General features: G+C 38.2%; 3 protein-coding genes and 1 pseudogene across 5 annotated transcripts; 3 read left to right on the top strand and 1 right to left on the bottom strand.

Moving 5' to 3' along the window:
• Positions 1-928: 928 nt before the first annotated feature.
• Positions 929-3,402, top strand: LOC7455824 (F-box protein CPR1). 3 transcript variants are annotated; one of them, XM_002322486.4, is made up of 3 exons: positions 929-2,449; positions 2,870-2,951; positions 3,083-3,402. In XM_002322486.4, the coding sequence occupies exons 1-2, from the start codon at positions 1,230-1,232 to the stop codon at positions 2,907-2,909; spliced, it is 1,260 nt and encodes a 419-aa protein (XP_002322522.1). In that variant the 5' UTR covers positions 929-1,229; the 3' UTR covers positions 2,910-2,951; positions 3,083-3,402. The 3 variants fall into 3 exon arrangements, with proteins under 3 accessions (XP_002322522.1, XP_024467103.1, XP_024467102.1); XM_024611335.2 differs by having other exon boundaries at positions 3,054-3,402; XM_024611334.2 differs by having other exon boundaries at positions 2,870-3,402.
• On the top strand, positions 2,942-7,955 carry LOC18106042 (F-box protein CPR1-like; annotated as a pseudogene).
• Positions 7,956-8,580: 625 nt separating this feature from the next.
• On the top strand, positions 8,581-10,403 carry LOC112328859 (F-box protein CPR1). The gene has a single exon (XM_024609937.2). The coding sequence runs from the start codon at positions 8,996-8,998 to the stop codon at positions 10,286-10,288; it is 1,293 nt and encodes a 430-aa protein (XP_024465705.1). The 5' UTR covers positions 8,581-8,995; the 3' UTR covers positions 10,289-10,403.
• Positions 10,404-11,296: 893 nt separating this feature from the next.
• LOC7455827 (cyclin-dependent kinase F-4) lies at positions 11,297-12,828 on the bottom strand. The gene is given in 4 exon segments (XM_052456704.1): positions 11,297-11,386; positions 11,388-11,398; positions 11,445-11,538; positions 11,599-12,828. Coding segments are annotated over 4 exon segments (1,272 nt in total). The 5' UTR covers positions 12,676-12,828.
• Between the last annotated feature and the right edge of the window lie 5,597 nt (positions 12,829-18,425).

Below are 18,425 nucleotides of genomic sequence, written 5' to 3'. Positions count from 1 at the left end.
ATTGATTTTACAGTTTTTTCTACCACAATTATCATAACAATATTAATTAGAAAAATAGTATTGGCAATAACCTTGAATATCCAGATTAATTATCTAATTAATCACATAGAGTATTTCTTGATTCATTATCTTAAACTTAATCGTAAATCATATTATCTTAAACAACGATCATAAATCTAAAATATTGTAAAAAAATATTATTATTGAAAACTATATAAATAATGGAATCCAATTAACATTAATATTCATAAATTAAATAAATATTTATAAATATTAATAATTAAATAAATATTACATTAAAACAATTATGCTACAAAATTAAAAAATAGTGTCCCACGTAAATAATTATCTTCGAACAACCTTAGATTTTGTTGATACGGGACACGTGGCCAAGATTATTAGGTTCCATTAATAAACTCATTAAAAGCACATGAAAATCACAAGCATAGCAAAAAAAAAAAAAAAAAAAAAAATCAAAATAAACCCTTGAACTATTGCTCATTTAGATTTACACCCCCAAAAGAGTTTATTTTATTAATAGTTGAGCTATTAATTACATGTTTATATTTACATCATTTTTTCAGATTCCAGTAATAAATATGTTAAAAATATATGAAAATCACATGCACAAAATTAAAAAGTAAAAGTAATTAATAAATGAGAAATTATACATTAAAAATGTTAAAAACAAATGAAGGAATAAATAATAGAATAAAATCCTTCTTCTCATGAATCCCCCAATCCAATAAGAATTAAAATGAAGAAATCAAATCATATGCAAGCTAAAATTAGTTTTATTTTTCTATTATTCTTGTTTAGGATTATTATTCCAATTATTTATTCCTTTATATAAACATTTGGTTTTTATATTATTTAATATTTTATTTATCGAATATTTTCACTTTTGTTATTATACACGTTATTTTCAGTCACTTTTCAACATATTTATTAACATAACTTTTAAAAAAATCAAAACATGTAATAATTTAACTATTAAAATTTTAAAAACAATTAAAATATAAAATATAAATCGATACATGTAGCCCCTTTTTTTATGGGCCCCATAGCACAACAGATTTTGTAGGGCCACACGTCAAGACGTTGTCACGTGTGATTGCTTACCTTCCAGCTGTCCACTCTCTCATCTCCTCTAGATAGCGGAAGCCCAACAAACATCTCCGCCGCGGCAACAATTTCTTTCTCTCCAACCTCAAAAAACCCTTAAGAAAATGTCGAAAATTCCACACGAAATCATAACCGATATTTTCCAACAACTTCCCGTCAAATCTCTCCTCCGGTTCAGATCTCTATCAAAGCCGATTTGCTCCTTAATCGACGGCCCAGATTTCATCAAGTTCCATCTATACCATTCCATCACCGCTAAATCGAATCACAGTGTCATCCTCAAAGAATGGGATCTTTTCACTGTCGATTTTGACACCCTTTCAGACGCTGTGGAGGTTAAGCACCACCCCCTTTACGCCGCTGGGGGCACGGAGGTGATTGGTTCGGTTAATGGGTTGGTGTTTTTGAGACATTCGGAGAGGAATCTTGCGGTGTATAATTTGTCTACGAGGGAGTGGAAGAAATGTTTCGTGGTAGAAATTAAGCCTCCCAGAAGAGATTTGATTACGGGGTATGTATATTATGGGTTTGGTTATGATTCTGTTGGTGATGATTATAAAGTGGTGAGGATGGCACAATTCGTTAGAGAAGATGAGGGTGGTGGCGGAGGCGGAGGTTATGGCGATGGTGGTGGTGGTTTGGGTTGTGAATATGAAGTTAGGGTTTATAGTTTGAAGAATGACAAGTGGAAGAAAATTGAGGATTTGCCAATTTGTCTCAAGTTATTAAGCAAACAATTTTTTCATGTTTTGCATAGGAGAGGGTATGGTGTTTTTGCTGGTCATGCTTTGCATTGGATTATCCCTCAAAGGCGTCAACTTGGTATTAGAGATTGTGTTCTTGGGTTTGATATTAGGAACGATAAGTTTTTCGAATTACCGCAACCCAATTATGAGAGCAAAGGTATGAGCTTTCAGGTTGATGTTGGGGTTTTGGAAGGGAATTTGTGTGTAATGTGTAATTATGAGTATGTTTGTGTTGATGTTTGGGTCATGAGGGAGTATGGCATGAAGGAATCTTGGTGCAAGATGTTTTCTGTTCAAGGGATTAAGTGGATTGGTGCTTTTATGTTTTTGAGACCTTTGATTTATTCTAAGGATGGTGGTAAGGTGTTGTTGGAAGTGAATGATGAAAAGCTTGTGTGGTATGATTGGAAAAATAAGCATGCTAAGGTTGTAAAGATCCGTGGTGGACCGAATTCATATGGTTCTGAAATGTATGTGGAAAGCCTTGTTAGGATCAATGATGGTGATCGAAACGGCTGGAAGAAGCAGCAAGAGATAGATGAGGAAGAGGAGAAGAGGAAGGCAGATAGGAAGAAGAGGTAAGATAGTGTGAATTTTTTTATGTGTTTGATTCTTTTGAAGCCATTTAATCCTATCGTCATCAATAAAATAGAAATCCAAGTGATGTTCATAGGTAGTCTGTTAAGTTTTTAATTTTGGTTCACAAAAAAATGACTTTGTAGTCATGGTCGTGGACTCATGGATGGTGTTGCTTTCTCTCTTTATAAGTTAAATAATTTTTCCAGGTTATGTTTATTTGAGTAGCAAGTGATGAAAAGTCAGTCCACATTTTCAATTTGGGTGACAAGCCATTATAACAGTTTTGATTGGCTCTCTAGCAATAATTTTTATGCAAGTTTGTGTAAATTTAAATTCTTATTTTGTATTGTTCCGTCAAAGGCTTCATGTGGTCATTTGTTTATTTTGATTTAGTACTTTATGTCATTTGTGTCTCTCAGGGATAATTTCCTGTCTGTGGGGTTCAAGCTGAAGTTGTAGGACCACCAGAGAAAGAGCCGCACAAAGGCGAAATGGAAGAAGGTGAGCTTTTAGCTTGGCCCATTGAACTAATGCTTTCATTCTGCTGTCTGGTTTAAGCAATGTAAAGATCAAGGCAATTAGATTTAAGTTTTCATGTTTCAGAGGGCTGATAGCTACTTCCGTTTCGCCAGATATTCTTGCTCCTTTTTTTTCTTTTCTGTTGGACCCAGGGTTGAAACTGAAGACTACACATGCCAATTTGAAAACAGAAAATGTGGAGAAGAAGGCTCCAAGCAGTGTATACTGTGCCTTATGCTGAAAGTACTATACAATGTTAGATTTGGTTTTAGGACGTTCTGATAAGAAAAATCAGATGCTTTATGCCTTACCGGTGCAAGAAAAACTCTGGAACTCATGTATAGTGTTTCAAGACAGAGAAGTTAGTCTATGTACTTTTTGAAGTTGTAGGAAACTTTTCAGAAATGATTAAATGAAGTCATTAGCCTATAAATTTATGGTGTTTTTTTTCTGCAAGGTTATGGCCTTTATGGGTAGGTTTGTTGTTTTTACGTTTTACAAGTGTTTTATTTTTTTTTAAATTAATATTTTTTATTTTTTTTATTATTTTGATATGTTAATATTAAAAATAATTTTTAAAAAATAAAAATTACTTTAAAAAACACCATTACTTTATAAATTTCACAAGGCATCTGGTAGATGACTGGACATGATAGGAACATTTCACAGGAGACTTGCTGTGGAAATAACAATTCACATGTACTTTGCCGTGTAGATTCATTTTGGGGGAAGTAATTTAGGGCTATTGGATTTGAGCAAGATATCAAAGGACTCACTAGGACCATTAGATCCAAATCCACTGGCCTGGATGTGAAGCAACCATTCTGTTCTTGTGATGTGGAAATGGAATCATGAACTTTCTGGGAAACATCTGGTTTTGTCCTATAATTGAACTGGGTTACTTCCTTCTCAAGCTGCTTAATTCGATGTGCTTAGATGGTTTTAGTGTACAGTTCTTCGAGCATCAATGCAAGGACAATCCAAACTTGAACAATGTCAATTGCCAACCCCAATAGTTCAAGATTCATGGAATGATTGCTTGTTCGAACAAAATGCAAGCTTTTTTTTGGCGAATGCTGCAGATTTCTTCGAACGCATTTCATTCCATAGGGAATGGTTCTCTCTTTATACAAATACTCTGTGTACTACTCATCAGACCCGCTTCAGCCTTTTTTTGCTATCTAGGGCAAGCCCCCATTTCCTCAATGATGCCAAAAGTGGAAAGCGATTTCTTTGCCTAGCTACAATACTTACAGGCTGCTGCTTTAAGCAAAGTGTCAAGAAGATGCTTCCAGAGTAATATCATGGGCCATTTGTGATGGTTGCTGCTTCCTTAGGCAATAATAAAGTGAGCTTTCGTATTGGACATCTTGCAAGTGGATCAATCAACTTGTCATTAATCTAAAGGCTTAAGGTTAACTACCAGTAACAAATTGACATGTGTCATTATTAAGGGGTTGTGTCCCTTCCTTGAATTTTTTTAAATAAAAAAGCCACAAGTTTGCTGGCACCTTGGGTCACGCCTTATGTTTGAACTTTGAGCATTTGTGGATGTAAAAAATCCACATAAGCTAAATAACATGGGCGTTGTTCATGTTATTAGTTTAACATTAAAATATTAAAATATTTTTAACATTAAAATATTAAAATCATTAAAAAAATACTAAAAATTATTAGTTTAATAAATTTTTAAATAAAATATACTTTTAAAACATGTCTAAAGACAAAAATGAACACATTCCCAAACACTCAACACTAAAACTAAAACAAGGATAACCTTCCGTTTCTGTTAATTTTTCCTGTATGAGATCTAAGTGAGACTTCGTCATAATATGTTTGAACGTTAAATGGCGATTTTTTACCGATTAACTAAACACCCATTTAAATAAATTGTTAATATTTTTTAAGGTAGGGTTAATTTACTACAATTATTAATAATTTTAGAATGCTGTGACTGTCTATTCATTATTATTATTATTATTATTATTATTATTATTGGAAAAGAGCAAGAATCATTTCCTTAAGAACAGGACTAAAATGTAATAGTACTGAAACATTAGATACCAAAAAATACACTTCATTTAACAAAAATTAAAGTGACAAAGCTGCCCTTCACTGTCAAAGTTACCGTTAATAACTACCCTTGAAGCTCACACTTTCTTTCTCACTGAGCACGTCAAGGGCCTTGAAAAACAGCGACTTTCTCAGCCTCAGCAAGTCAAGTCTCCCTCTTGAAATGATTGCAGAAATCCTCTGCAGATTACAAGCACAGAAACTTCCTTGTTTCAGGTCTGTATCTAAACCATGGCGTGCTTTAATTGATGGTCCAAACTTCATTAGAATTGCATTTAAAGCACTATTTGGACACAAGTTCCAATCTGTACATCATCATTAGAACTACTTCACATGTTCACTACATGGGTTTTTATCAAAATTTAGTTTCAAGTGGTTGTTTTACTTTAAAAGAGTTGAATCATCCTTTGATGTGTTATAATCATGGGATCAAAGTTTTAGGTTCTGTTAATGGGTTGCTTTGTGTTTCTAATGTTGTGGATGATATTGCTGAGTGGAACCCATCAATTAGAAAGTATTGTGTGGTTCCTTTTTGCCTATTGATCTGAAAAAGGTATTTTGGGACTAAATCTTGTAGTGTGTATGTGATTGGATTTGGCTATGATTGTGTGAGGGATGATTATAAGGTTTTTAGGATAGCGCAGTTTGGAGGTGGGGGAAGAGGAGTTTTGAGTCTGAGGTTAAGGTTTATAGTTTGAGGAAGCAATCGTGGAGGAGGATTGGTGATATGCCTTAGTGACGATGAGTAGGAAAGGTCTCTTAGCACAAAGCAAAAGTAGGTTTCTATGGATGAAAATAATTGAAGCTGTTACATTCAACAGAAGCCTTGTTTCCCCAGTCAATCATGGCAGCCAAATTAGTGGCAATACGGATCAGGAATTGGAGAACAAGTCAGACAATGAGAAGAGATGAAGAGAAGAAATAGCCAAGATTTTCCTTCTTCTTCGTTGCTACCGGAGGCCAATGTGTTTTCTCTAGGTTCTTGTCTATGGAAAGAAGTTATAGGTTCAGGATTAAGATTTTTTGCAGAGATGGCAGCAAACACCTGCATTTTTAGCTTCAAGACATTTGATGGAATCAAATAGAATTTGATTTTTTCTACTTCTTGTTGGCTATATCGATTCATCATTGTGAAAGCTTTTAGTTTTATATCACATATGGAATGTATATATACAAGAAATATATATTATGTTGCAAGGATGGTTCATTGATCTGTTGTTGCATTCAAGATTGTTTTTTGATTTGGATTCACAAAAGGTTGGCTTGGAGTATAGGTCTGATCATCAGTGTTTGTCTCTACCGATCTGCTGGTGAAATATCCAAATGTTATAGGCTTATCTAAGGCTCAATTATATGAAATCAGGAAGATTGTTAATTTCTCAACTAAGGCTTGCTCATAGATCTCAAGTGTCTGCTGCGGTGCTGCCTTGGCTATTTACAATTTTGCTTGCTACTGTCGTCAATTTTGCTGTATAATAGTTGTCTTTTTTCTTTTCTGTCTTTTAAACCTCTAGAGACTCTTGGCTTTTTTCCTTACAAGTGTTCTTTATTTCCTTCTCTTAGTTCAGCTATTTGATTCCTTAGTTGGTAAGGAGAAAGAAAATTATATATATCAAGTTTAGCACAATATTGGGTTCTTGCAACGGTTTGCTTTGTATGGAACTATCAAAGAATCCACACCCCACCAAAGACCATATCTTACCCATGATTGCGTTGTGGTTGTGGAACCCATTAACCAAAAAATCTCATATCCTATCAAAAGCACCTATTGAATTTGCAGGGCTTCAGAATGATCACTGTGTTGAAGTTGAATATGCGTTCAGACATGATTGACTTCAAGATGACTACAAGGTTTTGATGATTTCTCAGAAGGATCTTATAAGGGATGATCTGGTACTCGTATCCCTCACGTTATGGTTTATAGATAACTCATGGGCGGCAATTGTTGTGCCTAGTTATCTTCACTATATTATCAACAAAAAGGGATTCTGGAATAGGCAACAGTATGTACTACTTCACATGCTTTTCAATGGTCGTTAACACAAGGGGATGAATCAAATATTGCTGCATTTGATATTCAAAGAGAAGAGTTTTGCACAAGGCCTCTCCCTGGCTTAGGAGGATCTGCTGATTCCTACAGGAATTTGGGTGTCCTAGGACATTGCCTTTGCTTAGTTTCTATGCATGTCCATAGTAGCGTGGACATGTAGATGACGAAAGAAAATGGAATCAACAATTCATGGGCTAAATTGTTGTCACTTGACCATTCTCCTTCACTTTTACACATATGGCTCCTTCAGCATATTCAAAGGATTGTGATCACGAGTTTCTCCTAAAAGTGCATACATATTCAAGAAAGTTTATTTGGTATGATCTAAAGACTAGAACATATGAAGATGCAGAAATTCCTTGTTATCAACGGCTATTTGATGCCTATACATTTGCTGGAAGCCTAGTCTCTCCCAAATTAAAGACAAAACGCATCAAGAATGTGATAAAAAGAAAATCAAGAAGAGAAACAAGGTAAAAAGGAAGAGACGAAGTTGCCTAGATTTCTTGTTGGATGACAAGCAAGGAATTGTAGTATTTATATTTTTTTTCCATGTGAAGGGCACGGAAATCCGCATGCAGCAATTCTGCCTGTTACCGTTGATTCTCAGTGCCAAGTCAGTGACTCGCTGAAGGCACATACATTAACAAAACCAAAAACGGAGTCTCTCCACTCTCCCAAATAAATGTCAAGACCCTTCAAGAATGTAAGAACAGGGGATAAAAGGAATAGATTGTCCCTTAATTACCTCCAATCATGTTAGGTACTTGTGATGTTTTTGTTTTCCTTAGTTTTGTGAAAACCCTTAATTATGTTATTTATATCCTGCAAGTTCAAGTCCCAGTAGAGGCTGGGGACTGTTATTAGACTGCTGTTGGCATGTTTGGAATTATAACAGTGATTTAAAGTATTTTTTATTTAGAAATGTATTAAAATATTTTTTAAAAAAAATAAAAAAATTATTTTTGATATTAATATATCAAAATAATCTGAACTTAAAAAAAAATATTTTTAAAATTTTTAAAAACACCGCATATCTAAATACACCTCCTCTTATGCACTTGATGCTAGAGTTTACTCTTTGAAAAATGACAAGTGGAAGGGCATTGGAGGTATGTCATTCCGTCTTGATTATAAAGCTGCTATTTGGCTTGGAAATCATTTTAGGGTTCATTAAAAGGAGAAAAAAAATAAAAAAAAAAATCTAAGCTTCACAATTTTTCACTTTTAAGTTATTGTTGTAATTTTACTACTCACAAAAAAGGAAAAGTCTTAAATTATCCTTGATCAATTTTAGTATGTCTAAATGATCCCTGTGCGTGCGAAGTTCATCTCACCCTCAAACATTTCCTCACCCTAACTATTTAGCTCGGTTTGTGAGCTATTTCAGAACAATTTTGATTTTTCAAAGTTTTATTTAATTTTTCACTCTTATTGTGAGACTTTTTCCAGAATCTAGGTTTTTTCTCAAACTCTTTTCGTTTCACCACCTTCGTCAATTCCCTTTCAATATCAATCTTATTAAACTTAGTTTTGTAGAATTTAAACCTTTATTAATCGCGTAGTTCCATAAATAGGACTGTTATTGCTGTTACAAAGCAACACCATACTCACCTCAATCTTGCTCCCGAAGTTGCTTCGCTACGACTCTACAGCAAGTTAAAAAGTAACAACATTCTGCACTGTTGACAAATGATATGGAAAAGCTCTATGCAACTTGAGTTTTCTCTTAAAGGCAAGGAGCACAAAAGTCACCGAATAAAGGTGCTAAAAGATTTGACAAACTTGCGTGACAAGGAGACACCCCTTGTGTTACAAGGTGATACACCGACTCAAGGAAATTGATTTAGGTCCTAGGAAGCATAAAAGCTGAGTTCAATTTGATTCCTGGTAAGAATCCAACATGCAAGAAAACGAAAATCCACCATGGTTTATTACAAGGCAAGGTTCCCCTTCAAAACCCCGAGGGAATCAATGCAGTTGCATCGTGAAACTACCGGAGGATGTCATAGCTCACATACTAAGTTATTTACCTGTCAAGAGTCTGTTGCTTTTCAAGTGTGTCTCCAGGCTATGGTGTTCCCTGATTGAGAGTGAATATTTCATCAAACTTCACCTTAGAAACTTTGTCCATGATAGCAGCGGTGCCAAACTTAGCCTCATTCTTCAAGACACATGCTTCTCAACGCCAAAGATCTTTTCAGTTACCCACGTTGGTTCGCAGAATGAATGCGTCGAACTCGGAGGCCCGTTCGGTTACAGGACCAGAATATTGGGGTCTTGCAATGGTTTGCTTTGCGTTTGTCAATCAGACATGGAAGACAGCGTCGAGTACAAACGATCAGGGAAGTATTACGTCTCACCGAAGATAGCCTTGTGGAACCCATTAACAAAGAAACTGCATATCCTGCCCTTCGCACCTATTCAAGTTACAACATGGAGTCCTCTCTATGGTGTTCTTGACTCTCTTGAATTTCAATATGCATTTGGACATGATTCGTTCAACGACGACTACAGGGTTTTGAGAATTGTACAGCAGAATCCTGGAATGCCTGATCCTGATAAGTTTATCCTTAAAGCTATGGTTTATAGCCTGAAGGCTAATTCATGGAGAGAAATTGTTGCACCTGGTTATCTTCATTATATTGTCAGTAAAGAATCTGTGCTAGTCCGCGACGCTTTTCATTGGTTGCTAATCCAAGGGCATGGATTGGATATTGTTGCATTTGATATTCAAAGAGAAGAGTATTGCACAGTGCCACTGCCTAACTTAGAAACTAAGTCTTCTCTTTACTACAGGAATTTGGGTGTCCTCAGACAATGCCTCAGCTTAGCCTCTAGTAGTGTCCATAATGTTGAGATATGGGTGATGAAGGAATATGGAATGAAGGATTCATGGGTTAAATTGTTCTTGCTTGAACAGTCTTCTTCACTATGCTACAGTACTGTTCCATATGATCTGGCCCCTTTAGCATATGTAAAGGATAACAATGATGATCATAAGGTTCTCCTAAAAGGGCTGCCTGATCAAAGTCTCATATGGTATGATCTAAAGCTAAAAACATATGAACATGTCCAAATTCATGGGGCTCCATGGCTATATCAACCCTATATTTTTGTTGGAAGCCTTGTCTCTCCTCTCCCTCCAATGCAGAAACAAATTGATGGCAAGATACATCAGGAATGTGAGAACTAGACAAACAAGAAGAGAAGAATAGGAGAAGAAATAGCCAATTAGGGCCTGTAAATCTTCTTTCTTTTCCTTATTTTATCCCAGATTGTGAGACAATTCAAAGTTTTAATGTTGGTAATTGTTTTTGGCTATTTACATTTGCTGTGAATGCTGAATGGTGGTGGTGGTTATAGTTTTGTTCATGTCAAGGCCAATCTCTGCATGTGCCTCAGCTTCTACTGATGACATGTTCAGATGCTTGTGCAATTCCAGTATGCTAGAATACAGCTTCCCTTTCTGTTTATTCTTTCATAATTTGTGTTTCGAACTCTGCACACACTTGAATCATGACAAGTTTTCCTTAGTTTTGTAGAACAAACCTTAATAACGTAATTGAATGTTGCAAGATGTGAGCAAGTTACAGAATTATGTGGAATATCAATAAAAGCCGACCCAAGATTAGTTGAATTGAACGGTTTTTTGATTTTTTTTTTGAATGATTTCGCATTAGATATTTTTAAAAAAATCTGGATCGATTTTGATTTAAAAATAAAAAATCAACTGAAAAAAACCACTAAAAAATAAAAATAAAAATCAATTAAATAAAAATAAGTAGAAAATAGCTCAACTAAAAAGTTCCATGAATTAAATTGGACTTGGTCAATTTTTTAAGATGTAAAACCAAATCAAACCGATTGGTTTGATTAGTTTATTTGGTTCAGTTTCGATTAAAAAGAAGAAGAAACGGTTGGGTTGTATTTTTGGTCTAAACTTAATTATTTGAACCGATCCTCAGTCCTATATGCTTGCTGGTTCAGGTTCCCAGCAGAAGCAGGGGATTTAGACTTATCAAACAAAAACTTTAAAAAAGATATCATACACAAATCAATTAGGCCCCTGAAATTGCTCTGCTACAGCATTCTGAACTGATGACAATTATTGAAGGAAAGCTCAATGCAGTTACTTGAATTTCATCCAAAGATTAAAGAGCATGCAAATCAATTCTAAAACATCATATACTGAATTGAAGAACTAAGAGAAGAACTCAAAGTCAATGCCTTCTTTGAAATTATTATTTCCAAACGTCTCAAAATAGTTGTCTCTCAATCTTGTCTTTTCATTCAGACACAGATTCTGCCAAGGTTGAAAATGTATGAACATGTCAACGTTCTAAGAGGACTTTTACTCCAGCCTTCATAGGAACTGACTGGAGCTGCTTTACAAATTGCATGTAAGAACGGTCGAGCTTGCTGACAAATCTGCTGCATCTGAAACTCCACGAACAATTGTTCTGCTTGTGTTGATAGATTATGGTCCGAACCCTAACTGTTCGCTAGAAAGGGAAACATCCTGGTTAACCCTATAGAACTTGCAACTGTACTCGAACCGGTGTCTAACTTGTTGGAGGAAGGAAAGTTGTAATTGAGACTTGAATCATATAGAGCCCCGCAATATCCCATGTCGCGTTTCTGCTCTAATTCTTCTATTGATCCATCAGAATGAGTTTCTCTCTTAGCAGCGGCTGTGAAGTGAAGACAAGGCGGAATGTAATGGTCATTCCTGAAGAAAGGATGTTTTAAGGCCTCCTCAGCAGTAGGCCTATTGCAAGGATTCCAAGAACAAAGCATTGAAATAAGGTCGATTGCTTCCTCACTGGCAGATGGGATCAATGCCGAAAGCTGGACACCATCAAAGTTCGGAAATTGGTAGTTAAGAGTCCTCGCAAGATGAATTCCATCAGCCCATGAATCTATAGTTGGAGTGCCGAAGACACTGCATATTCTGTACATCTGGTTTCCCTCATTGGTACCAGGAAACAGTGGACGGAGAGTGAATAACTCTGCCATGATAGCGCCCATAGCCCACATATCAACCTTAGAACTGTAACAATCTGACCGCAGCATCACTTCAGGAGCGCGATACCAGCGGGTGCTAACATATTGTGTATACGGCGGCTGCGAATCGATTTCTCTTGCAAGACCAAAATCAGCAATCTTAACAACGTCTTCAGTAACCAACAGGTTCTCCGGCTTAAGATCGCGGTGAAAATACCCTTTCTGATGCATGTAAGCAAGACCCTGAAACACCTGACGACACAAGTTCCGAACTTCAACTTCTGAGAACAGGATTTTCCTGTCAGAAATTACCTGATAAAGGTTCTGTTCCATGTACTCGAAAACGAAATACAGGATGCTGTTTTGGCTGACAAGCTCCTTAAGCATCACAATGTTTGGATGATGCAAATTCCGCAAGGACTTCAATTCTCTCAAACTCAAACATTCTTCCCATGAATCATATCTTCTCTTCATCTGCTTAATGGCAACAACTTCACCAGACTCGTTATTAATCGCCTTCAGGACACTGCCATAGGTTCCCTCCCCAAGTTCTTTAATTAACCTGTACCTTTCCATGGTCCACTATAAGATCCAAACTGTTACTACAAGAAAAATGCTGTAAGACTTACCACTAAGTGCTTAAAAAATAACAAACCCTGAAGGAACTCTTGAAGAACTAAAGATTCCTCGAATGGCGACTTCTTGGATTGATTAATAAACTTAGTGGTGGTAATTGTTAGCTATTTGGAGACAAGCAATGTCCCACCTCCACTATGTGCTTAGTGGGAATACCTAATCTCCACTTAGCACAAGTGGAGGCAAACGGTGGGCATAAATCATGGCATGATTTATGCCCTTCACTCCTAGCTTAATATAGATGTATGCTCAGTGAAGAGCAGGAGTGTTGGTGTGTGAAGAACACAGAGAAGAGTGAAAACACAGAGAGAAAAACGTGAGAGAGAGAGCTTGAGTTGAGTAGAGAAGATTTTCTCCTCCTCCTTTGTTTGTATTGTTTGTAAGCTTCATTAATACAAACCAGTAGCTCCGTGGAGTAGGCAAGTTGCCGAACCACGTAAATTGTGTGTGATTGAGTTCTGGAAATTACCCAACAACTGGTATCAGAGCCTGTTCTTGACAAAGAGGGTGTTTGATCCAAACTCAAAAAGCAAAGTTCTCCAAACGTGTTTTTGAACATACCATCGTGTAGAGGACAACCGGACGAATCCACTGTTGCAAACCCGGCGAAGAACCGACGTCCTGCATGCCCGCACGCGCCAACACGCGCCGACGCCCAGACTGCCCACGCGCACCAACGCGCCGTACGCGCGCCACGCTCCATCTTCGCCCGGCTTCTGCAAAACGGGTCGGGCTGACCCGCCACGTCAGCACAGCCGTACGGTCCACGTCCGCGTCACCTGCCACGTCACCTGCCACGTCACCTGCCACGTCACCTGACACGTCATCTATGAGTTTTGTTCCGATGTGTCGCAGAAGCTGATATTCTGACACGTGGCTACATCACAACCGTTGAGGGGTTTTGATCCAGTACGACGCAGGATCCAATCGGTTGACACGTGGTTAAATCAGGACCACTATTGAGTATTGATCCAGTGTGACTTAGGCCATCATCTGCTGACACGTGGCTTCATCATAACCGTTACTGAGTTTTGATACGGTGTGACGCAGGACCTAATCAGCTGACACGTGGCTTCATCATAACCGTTACTGAGTTTTGATACGGTGTGACGCAGGACCTAATCAGCTGACACGTGGCTTCATCAGAACCGCTACTGAGGTTTTGATCCGGTGCGACGCAGGCGGTACTCTGGTTGACACGCGGCTGCATCTGCACCGTCCGTTAATTCAAAACTTTGATTGCTAAAATCTGAGCCATCCGAAGTCCGATTGGGGTGATCTCAGTGTCATTTCCAAGGTTGTCGGCTGTTCCGGACACATCTGTAAGGTCAGATTTGGGAAATTCGAATCGGAGAAGTAGTAAAAATGGCAGATGAAATAAAAGCAGCTGGAATTGAAAAATTTGACGGGACAGATTTTGGATACTGGAAAATGCAAATTGAGGATTATCTATATGGGAAGAAACTTCATCTTCCCTTGTTGGGGAGTAAACCAGAAAATATGCAAGAAGAAGATTGGCTACTTCTTGATAGACAAGTTCTGGGCATTGTCCGGTTATCCTTATCAAGAAGAGTTGCTCACAATGTTACGAAAGAAAGATCCACTGCAAGATTGATGGAAGCCTTGTCTGGGATGTATGAGAAGCCATCAGCAAATAATAAAGTGCACCTAATGAAAAAGTTGTTCAACTTGAAGATGGTCGAAAACACTTCTGTGACACAACACCTCAATAACTTTAATACCATCACAAATCAATTATCATCTGTTGAGATTGAGTTTGATGATGAGATTCGTGCACTCATCTTGCTAGCTTCACTTCCAAGCAGTTGGGAAGGTATGAGGACAGCCGTGAGCAATTCAGCTGGAAAATCCAAACTGAAGTATGATGACATTCGAGACTTGATTTTGGCTGAAGAAGTGCGAAGGAAAGACTCGGGTGAAAGTTCAAGCTCAGGATCAGCTCTCAACATCAACACTCGAGGGAGGAGACATGATAGAGGCTTATCCAGAGGCAGATCAAAATCAAGATATAGAAGTAAAAGCAAGTTTGGACCCAGAAAGCAGGTTGAATGTTGGAATTGTGGCAAACCTGGTCATTTCATGAGGAATTGCACAAAACCGAAAAAACCTGAAGCTGACTCTGCAAACGCTACCACAAATGAGGTGCAAGATGCTTTGATTCTTGCTGTGCATAGTCCTGTTGATGATTGGGTTCTTGATTCTGGTGCTTCATTTCACTGTACACCACACCATGAAATGATGCAAAACTATATTGCTGGAGATCACGGTGTAGTCTATCTGGCCGATGGACAACCATTGGATATTGTGGGTTTAGGAGATGTACAAATCAAGACAATGAATGGATCTATATGGACCTTGCAAAATGTAAGGCATGTTCCTGATCTAAAGAAGAAGCTGATCTCGGTCGGACAACTTGATGATAGTGGTCATTCAATCCTTTTTTCTGGAGGTATGTGGAAGGTATCAAAGGGAGCAATGGTTTTGGCTCGTGGAAAGAAAACCGGCACCCTGTATATGACCACAAGATTTGCAGACATTATTGCCTCTACTGAAGCAGAAAATCAAGCACATCTATGGCACTGTAGACTCGGCCATATGAGTCAAAAGGGGATGAAGATACTTCAGTCGAAGGGAAAGCTGGCAGAATTAAAAAATGTCGATCTAGACATTTGTGAAAGCTGTGTTATTGGAAAACAGAAAAAGCTCAGTTTCTTGAAGGTTGGCAGGACTTTAAGACCAAGAAAGCTAGAGCTGGTACACACAGATTTATGGGGACCGTCTCCAGTAGCATCTCTTGGAGGTTCTCGGTATTACGTGACTTTCATTGATGATTTCAGCAGGAAGGTATGGGTTTACTTTCTGAAAAATAAATCTGATGTGTTTGAAACATTCAAGAAATGGAAGGCTATGGTTGAGACTGAATCAGGTCTAAAGTTGAAATGCTTAAGATCTGATAATGGAGGAGAATACATTGATGGAGGTTTCAAGGAGTATTGTGCTGTCAATGGTATCAGAATGGAAAAGACCGTTCCAGGCACACCGCAACAGAATGGCGTTGCTGAACGGATGAACAGGACCATCAATGAACGAGCTAGAAGCATGAGGTTGCATTCAGGGTTACCTCAAACATTCTGGGCCGACGCAGTTCATACCGCAGTTTACTTGATCAACCGTGGACCATCAGTTCCTTTGGAGTTCAGACTGCCCGAGGAAGTATGGAGAGGAAAAGAGGTACAACTCTCTCATTTAAAGGTCTTTGGGTGTGTTTCCTATGTTCATATAGATTCTGATGCTCGCAACAAGTTGGATGCCAAATCCAAGAAATGTTTCTTCATCGGCTATGGAGATGAAGAATTTGGCTTTCGGTTCTGGGATGATCAGAATAGAAAGATTATCAGAAGCAGGAACGTGATCTTCAATGAGAAAGTTCTGTACAAAGACAGATCAAGTGCAGAAACAGATAGGGCTGATTCAGATACAAGGCCACAAGGATCTGAATTCATAAGATTAGAAGGCCTTCCCGATGTTACTGAGCAGAACAACAATCAAGAGTCTTTACAAGAAGACTCAAGCATATCTGTACCCGCTACTACACAAGAAGATGCGGAGCAAATTGAACCAGCTGTTCGCAGGTCTTCGAGGACGATAAAGCCCCCGCAACGGTTCACACTTTTACTGAATTACATTTTGTTGACAGATGGTGGTGAACCGCTAACTTATGAAGAATCCTTACAAGATGGAAACTCAAGCAAGTGGGAGTTAGCCATGAAGGATGAGATGAGTTCGTTGCTGAAGAACAAGACTTGGGAGCTAACCACACTGCCTGAAGGAAAGAAGGCTTTACAAAACAAGTGGGTTTACAGAGTGAAGACTGAGCATGACGGAAGTAAACGGTTCAAGGCAAGACTTGTTGTCAAAGGGTTTCAACAAAAGAAAGGCATTGACTACTCTGAGATATTTTCTCCAGTTGTGAAGCTCACAACAATCAGAGTTGTTCTGGGGATAGTAGCTGCAGAAAATTTACATCTTGAACAGTTAGATGTAAAAACAGCATTCCTTCATGGTGACTTGGAGGAAGATATTTATATGCAACAGCCAGAGGGGTTTGCAATGCAAGGAAAGGAGAATCAAGTCTGCAAGCTACAGAAAAGCCTATACGGTTTGAAGCAAGCTCCAAGACAGTGGTACAAGAAGTTTGACAACTTCATGTGCAGTTCCGGATATACAAGATGCCAAGCTGATCATTGTTGCTATGTCAAACATTTTGACAACTCCTACATCATTCTACTATTATATGTAGATGATATGTTGATTGCAGGATCCAGCATTGAGGAGATTGATAAGCTGAAACAGCAGTTGTCAAAACAGTTTGAAATGAAGGATCTGGGAGCTGCTAAACAAATACTTGGCATGAGAATCATCAGAGATAAAGACAAAGGCATACTAAAGCTCTCACAAACAGAGTATGTCAAGAAGGTTCTCAGCAGGTTTAGTATGGATAATACTAAACCAGTAAGTACACCACTGGGGAATCATTTCAAGCTCAGCAAAGATCAGTCACCAAAAACTGAGCTAGAATGTGGATACATGGATAAGATTCCATACGCCTCAGCTATCGGCTCTTTGATGTATGCTATGGTCTGTACCAGACCAGACATTGCCCATGCAGTGGGAGTTGTAAGCCGATATATGAGCAATCCTGGAAAGCAGCATTGGGAGGCGGTGAAATGGATCATGAGGTACTTAAAAGGTTCATCGGAGACATGTCTTACCTTCACAGCTGGTGGTTTGAAACTTGAAGGTTTTGTAGACGCTGATCTAGCAGGAGATGTTGATAGCCGAAAGAGCACTACAGGATATGTATATACTCTAGGAGGTACTGCTGTTTCCTGGAGTTCTACCTTGCAAAAGATCGTCGCTCTTTCAACAACAGAAGCTGAATATGTTGCAGTCTCGGAATCTGCAAAAGAGATCGTATGGCTGCAGAGTTTTCTGAAAGAATTGGGCAAGATGAATGGAAAGGGTACTTTGTATAGCGATAGTCAGAGTGCAATCTTCCTTGCCAAGAATCCAGCATTTCACTCCAGGACTAAGCACATTCAGATCAAATATCACTTCATCCGACAATTGCTAGACGATGAGCAACTGATGCTAGAAAAGGTCTGTGGAAGCAAGAATCCAGCTGACATGTTAACCAAAGGAGTTACACTTGATAAACTGAAGTTGTGTAAAACTTCAGTTGGTCTTCAAGGATAAATGATGATTTCATTGTTTGTCTCCAAGTGGGAGATTGTTAGCTATTTGGAGACAAGCAATGTCCCACCTCCACTATGTGCTTAGTGGGAATACCTAATCTCCACTTAGCACAAGTGGAGGCAAACGGTGGGCATAAATCATGGCATGATTTATGCCCTTCACTCCTAGCTTAATATAGATGTATGCTCAGTGAAGAGCAGGAGTGTTGGTGTGTGAAGAACACAGAGAAGAGTGAAAACACAGAGAGAAAAACGTGAGAGAGAGAGCTTGAGTTGAGTAGAGAAGATTTTCTCCTCCTCCTTTGTTTGTATTGTTTGTAAGCTTCATTAATACAAACCAGTAGCTCCGTGGAGTAGGCAAGTTGTCGAACCACGTAAATTGTGTGTGATTGAGTTCTGGAAATTACCCAACAG

The sequence above is a fragment of the Populus trichocarpa genome, chromosome 10 (genome assembly GCF_000002775.5).
Source record: "Populus trichocarpa isolate Nisqually-1 chromosome 10, P.trichocarpa_v4.1, whole genome shotgun sequence".
NCBI classification, from domain to species: domain Eukaryota; kingdom Viridiplantae; phylum Streptophyta; class Magnoliopsida; order Malpighiales; family Salicaceae; genus Populus; species Populus trichocarpa.
This window is presented reverse-complemented; position numbering and strand designations above follow the sequence as displayed.

Coding starts and splice junctions, on each gene's coding strand:
- LOC7455824 (XM_002322486.4), top strand. CDS start 1,230: ATGTCGAAAATTCCACACGAAATCATAACCGATATTTTCCAACAACTT. Junction 2,450..2,869: donor AAGGCAGATAGGAAGAAGAG/GTAAGATAGTGT, acceptor TGTGTCTCTCAG/GGATAATTTCCTGTCTGTGG.
- LOC112328859 (XM_024609937.2), top strand. CDS start 8,996: ATGCAAGAAAACGAAAATCCACCATGGTTTATTACAAGGCAAGGTTCC.